Below are 12,992 nucleotides of genomic sequence, written 5' to 3' on the forward strand. Positions count from 1 at the left end.
CCTACTGGCTGGGGTTCCTTGGTTGCCCCATCACATGGCAATATCCTCTCCTTTCTGATTTCTGTGGCTTCGGGGTTTTCTTTATAAGGCCTCTAGTAATCTGAATTAAAGCCCACCTTGGTTCTCTTTGCCACACCTTAACTAAAAATAACATCTTCAAGAGAACTTATTTATAATGGGTTCACAGCCACAGATTAAGATTAAGAACATGTCTATGTTGGGGCACATAATTTAATTACTGTAGAAAGGTAGGCATTCCAGAGTGGAATATTATGTACAGACATGGATGGCAAAGTGAAAGAACACTTCCATGCAACCACCTGTAAGTCTACATGGATGAAGTATGGAGGAAACAAGGCAGATGATGATGGAACTAAAGAGGGAGATAGAGGTAAGGTGACCAAAAAAAAGGAAAAAAAAACTTAGAATGCCAGCCCTGGGTGTTTGAACTTTATGTCACAAAGAGGAACCATCAATAAGTACATAACAGTGGAACAATATTATCAGATTAACATTTTAGAAAGATCACTTTGGCTAAAATATGAAGGCAGCTTGGAAGAAATAAGAAGGGAGGCAAAGAGACCAAGTTGAAGGCCATTGCAATGGTTGCTTAGTTTGGTGATAACGGCCAAATGAGTGCAGAGGCATTGGGAACAGAGAGGAATGAACAACTTTACAAAATAATTCAGAAAATAAAATTGATTGATTGTGGAATATGAAGGAGGGAGGCTACCAGGATGACTCTACTTTTCTGGCTTGGATTTTTGGCAAATAAATCATTACAGAGAACAGGAAACACAGAATAAGTAGCAGATTTGGAGGTGAATGCTGGAATGCTAATTATTAGCTCAGCTTCAAATTCATCCTTCTGAACTCTGAACACCACATTTCTTCTTTGCCAGGTAGCTCCCTGCTATGTTCTATCAACAGGGGACACTAAAGGGAGACCAGAAGGCTGGAAGAGGAGAAGGAATGTGCCCCTTCCCGCTTTACTTGTCATTCCTACCATGGCCACCCAGCAATGGTACTTTAACTGAGCAGTAGTAGACTAGGATTTTTTTCCACCTCCTAGAACCAGCCCTATAACATCCCTTCAGAGATTCAGCATCAGCAAATCAGTGCCCTTTCCTCTGAGGCCTGGGACCCATCTCTGTGGTTTCTGCTCCAAATTTCCATGGTTTCAGCACCATAATGGGCCAACCCCTCTCTTCCTGGACTGAATCTCAGCTCCGTGGGTCCTCCTCAAAGCTTCTGGATTCTATGGACGACAACCTCTTCCCTTGCCGTCCCTGCTTTGGAGGGGGTAGCTGCTTCCTATAGTTACCTTGCTGTACCTCAGGGCTTTTCCAGTCCTCTAATGCCTTTTAACAGATTTCATACATTAAATTCACTCTGTTGAAATACCAGATCCTGGCTGATGCAGGTTTTAGTATCAAGACGGTCTCAGGAAATAAACCCCCAAATATGGGGCTGTGGGGGTGATTTGGCTGTGAAACCCTCAGGTGGAGCTGCCTGGGAAGCATCTGATCATTCTAGTCTGGAGTTAGAGAGGAAGAGGGGCTGGAGAAGATCATCCTCAGCATGTAGGTCATGGTTAATTCCTCTGGAGGTCTGTGAAGGGAGAAGAAAAACACCTGAATTCAGAACCCTAAGGAGCTCCAAAGTTTAGAAAGCAGACATAAGAAGAAAAACAAGGGGCGGGCACAGAATATAAGACACAATGATCTGAAAATTAGGAGAAAAGTCAGTAACATGCAATGTTGTAAATCCTAAAGGAGGAAAGTTTTGAGAAGGAAGTAGTCATTGTACAGATGCTGAGATAATGACTAAACAGCAAACAGCAGACTTGGTAAGAATCCTTTTATGGAGGGGTGAGATAGAACCGTGATCTGAGAGGCTTGAAGAGTGAATGGAACATGAGATAAGGTAGAGAGAATATTACCTAGAGGGCCAGAGGCGAGTATTCCTATTTTCACACAAGGGAAACTTGAGCTTCTTTATAGGCTGTCGGGAAGGAGTCACTAGAAAGTGAGGCTGGGCTATAGCAGAGCGATGGAAAAGAATGAGAGGATCTAAGTGCACAGGGAAATATAAGCCTTGAGGAGAAGGTCTATAAAGTTCTCTGGGACTGTTCTTTCACCAAAAAGATATTTTAGCATGTTTACTATATGTCAGGCACTGTTCTAGAAGCTGGGGAGGCAGCAATAAATAAAAGAGATACAAATCAGAGGCTAGAAGCAAAGTGCAAAAACAGGCTTGGGAGTGAAGTTTACAGCAAAATCTCATCAAGTTATCAGGGAAGGAGGCAGTAGATTTAGGAAACTGACTCCTGCTTCAGTGTGTGTATATATATATATATATTTTATTTAGACCAGGTGGATGTCACAAAAAAATTTGTACAGAAAATGCAGAATTCCCATATGCATATCCCCACACACAGTTTTCTCTATTATTAACATTTTGCATTAGTGTGGTACCTTTGTTACAATTCATGAAATATAATTATTATTGTATTATTAATTATAGCCCATAGTTTACATTAGGACTCACTCTTTGTGTTGTACAGTTCTATTCTGGTAGCATAAACACAACTGAGAATTAATCATTTAGTCACTTTCAACACCAAAATTCAGTGACGGTAAATACATTCACAACGTTGTGCTACCGTCAACACCATCCATTACCAAAACTTTTCCATCACCCCAAATAAAAACTCTGTACCAATTAAGTACTAATTCCCCATTCTCTAACCGCACCCAAGCCCCTGATAAACTAGTTTCTGACTCTATGCATTCACATATTCTAATTGTTTCATCTAATTGAAACCATACAAAGTTTACCTGTTTGTGTGCTTGGCTTATTTCAGCCGACACAATGTCTTCAGGGTTCATTCATGTTATTGTATGTATCAAAACATTATTCCTTTTCATGACTGAATAATATTCTATGGTGTGTACATACTACAGTCTGTTTCTCCATTCATCTCTTGATGGACACTTGGATTGCTTCCTCTTTCTGGTAATTGTGAATAATACTGCCATGAACACTGGTGCGCAAATATCTTCTTGAGTCCCTGCTTTTAATTCTTTTGAGTATATACCTAGAACTGGGAGTGCCAGGTAATCTATACTGGCAATCTCGTAATGGTAATTCCACACTGAATTTTCTGAGGAACTGCCATACCGTCTTCCATAACAGGTGCACCACTTTACATTCCCATCAACAATTGTATGACAGTCCCAATTCCTCCACATCTTTATGAGGATGGAATTTTTTTAATAGTAGCCATTCCTGTGAGGGTGAAATGATATCTCATTGTGGTTTTTGATTTGCATTTGCCTAATGGCTAATGATGTTGAGCATACTTTATGTGTTTATTGACCATTTGTTTATCTTCTTTGCAGAAGTATCTATTCATGTCCTTTGCCCATTTCTTAATTGGGTTGTTTGTCTTTTTGCTGTTGAGTTCTTATATATTCTGGATATTCAACTCATATTATTTCCAAATATTTTTCCCATTCTGTACATTGCCTTTTTGGTGTTTTTTTATAAAGTCTTTGTGCTGGTTTGAAAGGAAGTATGCCCCCTAGAAAAGCCATGTTTTAATCAAAATATCATTTCATAAAGGTAGAATAATCCCTGTTCAATACTGTATGTTTGAAACTGTGATTGGATCATCTCCCTGGATGATGTGATTTAGTCAAGAGTGGATGTTAAACTGGATTAGGTGACGACATGTCTCCACCCATTTGGGTGGGTCTTGATTGGTTTATTGGAGTCCTATAAAAGGGGAAACGTTTTGGAGAAAGAAATTCAGAGAGAGCAACACTACGAAGCAGAGAGTCCACCAGCCAGCAACCTTTGGAGATGAAGAAGGAAAATGCTTCCCAGGGAGCTTCATGAAGCCAGAAGCCAGAAGCCAGGAGAGAAAGCTAGCAGATGATGCTGTGATCGCCATGTGCCCTTCCAGATGAGAGAGAGAAGACCTGACTGTGCTTGCCATGTGCCATTCCACTTGAAAGAGAAGCCCTGAACTTCATTGGCCTTCTTGAACCAAGGTATCTTTCCCTGGATGCCTTAGATTGGACATTTCTATAGACTTGTTTTAATTGAGACATTTTCTCCCAATTTTCAATTTTTCTCCCTTCTAATCCATTTGCCAATCATGCTGTTTCCCATTTAAATCCCCTGCACATGCCCACCTCTCCAACAGCATCTCTGATGGACATCATCTAACACCTATACTCCAGCCTCTTGTAATCCATAAAATGACTTGCCCTGAATGTGGCATGCTATCTCATGACTGTGCTGAGCTTTCTGTCTTAAATGCAATATTTTTCATTCTTTGACTTTTACTCAAAATTTTAAACTAACCCCAAGCTTCATCTCTCCTAGGAGTAATTGTCATAACAGAATTCACCACTAACTGAGTGCCGACTGTATGCTAGAACTTTGCAAACATTATCTTTATTAGTGCCAACAACTTTACATGACAGATATTGAATAAGGAAAAGGTGAAATTTTATCCCTTCATCAGCCCCTTAGGAGAAATTTAGCAAATAGAGCATAGGCCTTGGGATCAGAATTATCTGTGAATTTGTTAAAATGCAGATTCCTGAGCCCTACATAGACTTACAGATTCACCAATTAATTTTTAGCATGGGCCTGTCATTTGTCAATGTAGAAAGTTCGGAAATGTAACTCAGGGCAAAAAGGGAAATTAATGCCCTCAACATTATATAGCCAGCATTGTTCATTCAAAAAATAAAATCAAAGCAATGTTTTAGCAGGAATAAATATCAGTCCCCAAACTTTTGTATAAGAAATGCCCATTTCTCTCTTCTCTATAAATCTGATTTTAAATACTTCTCCCTTGAGTACTGCAAGAAAGTCACTCTCCCCTATCCCCAGCATCAGTTCAGAAAGCTCAGGTTCATGAAGTACCCATGAAACAGGGCAAGGGCCACTAATCTCTAGTCAGTCATGGTCCCTGCTTGTATCCATGTTGTCTGGGATTGCAGTGGGCCTTGAGAAATTGAAGACTTGCCTCTTGCATGGTATTGTTGGAGCATTGGGAATCTTTGCTGAGGCTGAGAATCATTTGGCCCTCTAAGAAGTTCCAGTTCCAGCAAGTTCCCACAGTTGGAGGTACAGAGCCTCACTGCTTGCGGGTTTCTTGAACCATCTTCCCTTCCCTGCCTCTGGAAATCTCTTCCTTCTCTCTCCCCTCCATCAGAAGTTGTCCTTTCAGTTCCTAACCCATCTATGGCAACTACTATAGTCTGCGCAATGAGCTCAGGCCTTAAAGAAAACAAAAACCTGGAAAGAAAGGACTCATAGACAATTTCCAGGGTAATAGGTGCTTTAGTTTGCTAAGGCTGCTTGAATACAATACACCAAAAATGGATCAGCTTTTACAAAGGGGAGATATTAACTTACAAATTTACAGCTCCTCAGAAGAAAGGCAGCTTGCTTTCACCTGGGTTTCTCTGTCACATAGAAAGGCACACATGGCAAAGTCTACTGGCCTTTTCCTGGCATCTGGGTTCAAACGGCTTTCCCTGGGATGTTTCCTCTGTTCATCTCCAAATGTCTGGGTCTGCATTGGCCCTGACTGCTGAGCTGAGGTGTGCTGGACTGCTGAGCTCTGCTGAACTGTGTCTCTCTCTTCTGGCTTCCCCTTTTAAGCCTCACTCACTGTGGAAGTCACTCCCCTTAGCTGACTACAGGTGTAATCAGCCACAGATGAAATTCCTGTGCTAATGATTTAAGTCTACAGCAACAGAACAGCTGGGTACCATCATCTGGCAAGTTGACACCTGAGCCTAGCTACTACAGAGGATTCACCCTTCTCTTGCTCCTCTGGTGAGTATTGGTCATTGAGACCAGATCTCATTACAGCACTGAAAGAGATGAGTGGAGGAAAACAAATGTGGACTACCTGGCAATACCAGCAGTCACAGATTTGCAAATCTTAAGAAGGTACTGAAAAAATAAGGAAAAAACTCCTGAAAATGCATAATTTATTTCAAGAAGGATAAGAGATCCCAGGATAAAAGGAAGAGAGAAAGAGGCTAAAAGGAAAAGGTCCTGGAAAGAGAAAAGATGGGGGACTCCACATTATACAAAGAACTCCTATAAACCAAAAATAAAATTTAAAATCTAGTGGGGAGGCAAAACACTTAAACAAAAGCTTGATGGAAGAAGAAATAAAATAGCCAATAATGATATGTAAAGATACTTGAAAAGCAATGCAAATTAAAGCCAGAGTGAGATACTGACATTAAAATCTGACACAAAACTTTAAAATTTGGTCACATCGAGTGTTGCCGAGATTGCAGAGAAATTAGAATTGTTTATATTCCTGGTAGGGAGGAAATTGTTGCAAACACTTTGGAAAATAATTTGATATTATCTAGGAAATTTGAAGATACAGATATCTTATAGACCAGATAAGCACCTAACATGTAATCCTTGGATTCCCAAGAGTCCCCAAGAACCTTTCAGTAGGTCTGCAAAATCAAAACTGTCTTCATAAAAATGCTAAGATATAATTTGCCTTTTTCACTGTTCACATTTAACACTCTATGTCCTTTACTAGTAAACACTCACAGTAAAAAAAATAAAAAGAAAAAATCTGACCATATCACTTAAAAAATTCCTTGGAGAAGTAAAAGACATTAATTTCATTAAATCTCAACTCCTGAATATTTTTAATATTCTATGTGACAAAATCGGAATTAGCCTGAAGCACCTATGCTGCATATTGAAGTATGAAATTTGTCTTGAGGAAACACCCTTGTGCAATTGAGTTGTGAGCTCAACGTGATTTTCACAGAACATGATATTTACTTGAAACAAACACAGACCCTCCATGGTTATTCAGATTTGACTATTTGGGAGACATTTTCTTAAAAATAAATGAAGCAAGCCTTTCGCTGTTGCCAATGAAAAAATTCAAGCTTTGCAGCAAAAAATTGGAATTTTGAAAATTTGTATCTACCACCAGAGCTTGACAAGTTCCCCACACTCAAAGACTTTTCTGGTGATATTACTGAATGTGATTTTTTGATATTATGTGATGAAATATATTAGCATTTTTAATATCTCTAGAACTCCATGAGCTGACATTTTTCCAATGGCAATGATGTTACCAAATTATGCATGGGCAAGAGATAGGCCAATGAGTTTTAATGTAAGAAAGCACAAAAAGGTCACTTATACAGTTTCAGATTCTATATTGCAACTAATTTTTAAGAAACTATTATTTGTCAAGTTTTGGTGTATATCAAAGAAGAATATCTAAAAATATCTGAAAAGGCTATTAAAATGCTACTACCTTTTCCAACTACATATCTGAGTGAGGTCAAATTTTTTTCATAAGCTTCACCCAAAACAATTCTTAACTTATTGACTAGAGAAGCAGATCTGTGCATCTAGCTGCCTTCTACTAAAGAGATTTTTTAATGTAAAACAATAACATTTCATTACTTTTTCTTATTTTGGAAGATAGAATTACTGTCATAAAAAATTATTTACATCTACGTATAATAGGTTTAACACTGTTTTTAAATAAACTAAGTGAACTTTTTAAAATTTTCTCAATTTTAATTCCTAATAAAACAAATATTAATAGATAAGCCTATATAACCAGTAGCTCTTTAGGGTCCCCAATAATTAAGAATGAAGAGGATCCTGAGACTAAACAATTTAAGAACCTCAATTATAGAGAAATACTTGCATATGTGTATTTCTCTACAAGCTGGAGAAGTATTCCAGAATATTTATAGTAGTACTACAAGTAATTGAAAAAACCTGGAAACAATTCATTCAACATTAGAATGATAAATAAGATATGGTATATTCATGCAATGTAATATCATACACTGGTGAAGATGAATGATCTGAATCTCATGTAACAACAAAGATTAATGTCACTAATATAATGTTACGGGGGAAAAAGAAAGTGGGAGGAGAATGCCTGCAGTATAATTTCATTTGTGTACCAACTTTAAATATTCAAAACTCAAATTTCAACAGTATTATTTAGTTACTCAAACTTCCAAGACAAGCAAAAGAATGAAAAAATAATTCAGCCTAGAGGTTACCTCGGCGAGCAGTACAGAGATGGATTGGGAAAAGATGTACTGGGAGCTTCAAAGATAATGTTTTCTTTATCATTTGGGAGTAGGTACATGGGTATTTGTTGTATTTTCATACTTCATACTCTGCAGATTTTATTTTTTTGCAAAAGGATATAAGTTATATAGAAAAATAAAGTTCATGAAAAACTACGACTTTGAAAATGAAGAGTAAAGTGGAAGGATTTATCCTATATATACAGTATATCTACAGTATACCCTAGATATAGTATAAAACCATGGTAATAAGACAGTCTGACACTGGTGTAGGAATAAACATAGTCCAAGGGAAGAGAGGAAAGAGCTAGGTTAAAGTCCTGTGTATGCTTGGGGATTACTTATACCACAAAATTAAAGGGAAACAGATCAATATATTGCACTGGGGAAACTAGCTCACTAGATCAATAAAAATAGAACTGGATCTTTACCTAATCCCACAATTCAAGGTGGACTCCAAATAGATTAAAAATCAAAATGTGGAAGATAAAACTATAATATAAGTAGATAACAGTAGAATAGAGTTTTTTATGATATAGGACTAGGAAAGAACTTCTTAAGCAAAGTCCAGAAAGAATAAGCCATGTGGTAGAAAATTAATGGATTTGGTAACATCAAATCCAAAGATTTTTTGTGCGATGAAAGTTAACTGATAAATGGCAGAATGGCAAACAACATAACATCTAAAACTGACAAATGCTGATATCTAGCATTTTCAAGGAGCTCCTACAAATCAATAAATCAACAAGTAAAAAATCAGAAATCCCAAAAGAAAAAGATCAATAACTATGAACAGCCAATTCACTGAAAGAAAACACCAAAAGTCCAACAAGCACATGAAAAGATGCTCAAATGCATTAGTAATTAGAGCAATGCAAATTAAAAATCAATGCTCTATCACTTAACATCTGTCTGCTTGACAATAATTAGAAAGCTAAATAATGCCAACTGGTGTTAGGGATGTGAGAACATGGTGGCCTTGTGCAGAGCTGGTGGGAGTGTGGATGGGGGTAGCCATTCTGGGATCACTCTGGAAGTACTCAGATTAAGTATTCAGATACTCAATAGCCCAGCAAGTCAGCTCCTGGTTAGGTATGCCAGAGAAATTCTCCCACCAATCCCAAAAAGGATCCATATGAAACTATAGCAGCAGCATATCCCACAGCACATATTCTACAACAGCACAAACCGGAATGAAAGAATCCATATCAAGTATATTAGAAAGATCTAAGGAAGGAGAAGGGAATGAGAATAGAAGAAAACAACAGCATAGAGCCTTCAGAAACCTTGGAATGAGAAATATGATTAACTAAATCCCCTGCACCTAAAGTAAAAAAAAGAAAGAAAGAACAGAAAGGAAAGCATAAAGAAGAAAGACTGAAAATAAAATGAAAGAGCATGAGTTAGGGGATGGGAATATGCCTGCCTGGACACTCCCAGACTGCTGGGCTGGGAGACTGCCTCCCTGTTCATGCATAGGAAAGCAGAGGAGCTCCTGCAGGGGCCTCCCGTGGTCCTCCTCCACTGCCCTATTATCAGGCAAGAGCTTCTTAAGCTTTCATGGGCTCCAGCGTGCACTTAGCTGGGGGGTGGAGAGGAGACAACGTATCCAAATCAGATGGGAATGGTCATTGGTAAGAAAAGCATTATGGACAATTGAGCACCTAGAAATGTCTACCCACAAGCGCCATCAGGTAGAATGATGACGATATCACCTTCCTTTGCTCTTTTTCTGCCTCTTCCCCTCGTCATGCCCAGGATAGCTAGAAATATGCCCTATCACACAAGGTGTGGCATTATCATCTTCAATTTAAAAATAAGGGAACTTGCATTCAGAGTGGTTCAAAATTCACCCCAGTTTTTCACTAAGATTGGTATTTCAGCTCAGTCACCTGCTTCCAACATAATACAAGCTTCCTGAAGCCCTCTCTCCTTGAGCTCTCAAAGGAGCCTGTGAAAATCTCAGGTATATCTCTTAACCTTCCATGTGGTAATTGCCTATTCAATTGCCCGACTCCCCACCAAAACCCAAGCTTCTTACCTTCTCTGTGTCCATTGCCTAAAATTCATCTACATGATGGTCTAGCAACAGCTACCCAGTGGCCCCCTTTTCCAGAAAACGCTGTGACACAAAGGGGTGGAGACCTCTATTTTCATATTGCTGTAATGACCCTGTCAATCTGGCTACAGCTTTTTGGTCTCAGGGTAGACACCAGATTCCCTCATGACAACTGGAAACTTGAATGGAGAGATACAGTGGTGAGAGACAGCAAAATGGAGTTTGCTTGGTGGCAGTGCCCTGGAGAGAAGAGCTATAAATCCTGCTGCTAAAGGTATCGGAAGCTGTCCATCCCTGCCTGGCCTGAAGCTTAGTTATTCAGCAATTCTTACAGTTCACTACATTCCTGAATTCATTAGGGTAAAGGCTAATTTGCTTCATAAAAAAAAAAGAAAAGAAAGAGCCCTGAAATGCAGTGTCTCAAACAAGAAAGAGGCTTATCTTTTGTAAAGTAACACTCCTTCAGGATAGCTCTGCTCCATGCAATCATTTAAGGACACTGACTGCCAGCTGCCCTGCCATCTTCAGCACGGGGTTTCCAAGGACATTCCAGCCAGCAAGGAGGGGACAATGTTTTACATTGTTTTAGGGGCCAGACCAAGAAATGGCACATGGAACTTCTACTCAGGCTCATCACCAAGAACTCGGATATATGGTCACACCCAGCTGCCAGGGCAGAGAGAAACAATACCCCTGGCTGAACAGCCACATCTTCACTTCAACTCTTTTACTATGGGTATTAGTTTCCTAGAGCTGCCATTAAAAATTACTACAAACCAAGATTGCTTAAAACAACAGAAATTTATTCTCTCATTGTCCTGTAGGCCATAGGTCTGAGCCCAAGTGTTGGCAGAGCTGAATGTTCTAGGAGAGAGTCCATTCTCTGCCTCATTCAACTCCTGGTGGCTGCCAGTGCTCCTTTTGTTTGTCACACTGCCTCCTCTTCAGCTCTGTCAAATCTCCCTCTGCCTCACTCTTAAGAACCCAGTTGTATTTGGATTTAGGGCCCACCCAGACAATCTAGGGTGATCTCCCCATCTCCAGGTCCTTAATGTAATTACTTCTGCAAATGCCATTCCTCCAACAAACTAACATTCACAGGTTCCAGGGATTAGGTCATGGACATGCCTTTCTGGAGGCCACCATTCAATCCACTGTATCATAGAAGAAGAACAGAACATCTTCAATGAACTAGAAGTCTTCAGCTATCAGCCATTATGAGTTTCTAATAAACCTCTCCCCCTTCCCATAAACTAGCCACTATTTCCATTGCTTACAATCAAAAGAAACTTTGTTGGTACATTTTTCTGCAAGAGAAGGGGTCATTGATGGAAACTTAAGCATGTCTGTAGACATTTAGGACCTGGCAGTTCAGAGCATGAGGGTGGGGGTGGGGCAGGGTAAAGATCAACGGAGATCCAGAAGAAGACAGAGATCTTTAGCATCTTATCCAATCAAGAAGTGGGTGAAAGTCTGAACCATAAGGAAGGGCTGCTCCTGGAGACCCAGACCCAGGTGGAAAGGCAGATGCCTGCCAGGCAGAAGGGGAGTCAGGGTAGAAGCCTCATCAGATTAGTCCAGACCTGTGTGCAGAGTGGGCAGGTGAGCACCCAGGGGCATGGTCGGAGGTCCCACCGTTTGTCAACCCTACAGGCAGGAGCAGGATTAGCTGAGATCTTGGTGTGGGGGCATCTTCTCAGGCCAAGAATCCAGCAGTTCAAGAGGATGGCAGGGCCCGGGCTCACACAAGCACAGTTCTCCCATGCCAGTCAGAAGTCCCGGCACAGAGACCGCCCCCTCCACCTGCTTCCTTGCTGCTGTTAAGATACAGGCTTTCTCAGGCATTTGCTGCACGAAGCTGCTTCCATTTCCCAAAGGTACCTGAGCCCTCCTAGGTCCAGAGTGACCTGAACCCAGCCAATCTGAGTGAATTCAGGGACAAATCCTCATGGGCCCCACACCCAGGGGGCTGCAGCCCACCTGCCCCACCCGGGAGCACTACCTCCTTCCACTTTGGAAAAGCACACAGTAGCTCCTCTCTATGTCAAAGGGGGGTACTCAAGGTTCATAAGTTGTGGGGAGGGGGATTTCCTTAAGTCACATTCAAAAAAATAAGAAAGGCAAGATCCTTCTGACCAAAAGAGAATGACCCTGTATTTCATGTAGTGGACACTGTAAGAAGCTTTATAATAATCTTATAGGTGTTTATTGCTCTTTAGCATTTATTAAGTGTTCTCACATACATTATCCCCTTTAAAATTCAAAACAATCCTGTGAGGTAAGCAAGGCAAGGGGTTTTGTTCTACTATATGAATTTTTTTAATGAGGGCCAGAAGGTGGGTCTTTTAATTCAAACTCTGGTGACTTTACCTTTAGAAATGAGAATAATAGTTAATATTGTGAACGCTTATAATATCCAGGGCACTTGGCTGATGTCTTTATAGGCACTATCTATTTAAGCATCAAAGCATTTGAAACAACATTATGGTCTGTTCCATTTGACAGATGAGAAGACAGGCTCAGAAACACTGGAAAGAAGGTTTTCCACGTATTGTGATATAAAATCTGAACTCCACAGCCTCATACAATCTTAAGGCTGGATGATTTCAAAAGGTGACCTAATTCTTTCACCTGCCTCGAGCCAGAAACTAAATAGTCACAAGGATTCAAGGAGAAAAGTTCACAATTTCCCTTGGCTACTCCCATAAAGCCTCCTGTAGGTTCTAAATCTTAATTACAGGAAGCTTTCTTTTTGATACAGACACAGTGGTTAAAGCACGGAAACATCCCTAGGT

At 40.0% G+C, this 12,992-nt stretch overlaps 1 protein-coding gene across 2 annotated transcripts in view; it reads right to left on the reverse strand.

Annotated features, from left to right (window-relative positions):
* Positions 1–10,456, reverse strand: part of ZMAT4 (zinc finger matrin-type 4) — a 409,363-nt gene extending 398,907 nt beyond the window's left edge. For both annotated transcript variants that reach the window (XM_077151827.1, XM_077151828.1), the window contains exon 1: positions 10,180–10,456. In XM_077151827.1, coding sequence (XP_077007942.1) covers positions 10,180–10,208 — 29 coding nt within the window. In that variant the 5' untranslated portion in view covers positions 10,209–10,456. The remainder of the gene's footprint in view (positions 1–10,179) is intronic.
* Positions 10,457–12,992: the final 2,536 nt, after the last annotated feature.

The sequence above is a fragment of the Tamandua tetradactyla genome, chromosome 3, assembly GCF_023851605.1.
Source record: "Tamandua tetradactyla isolate mTamTet1 chromosome 3, mTamTet1.pri, whole genome shotgun sequence".
In the NCBI taxonomy this organism is placed as follows: Eukaryota; Metazoa; Chordata; class Mammalia; order Pilosa; family Myrmecophagidae; genus Tamandua; species Tamandua tetradactyla.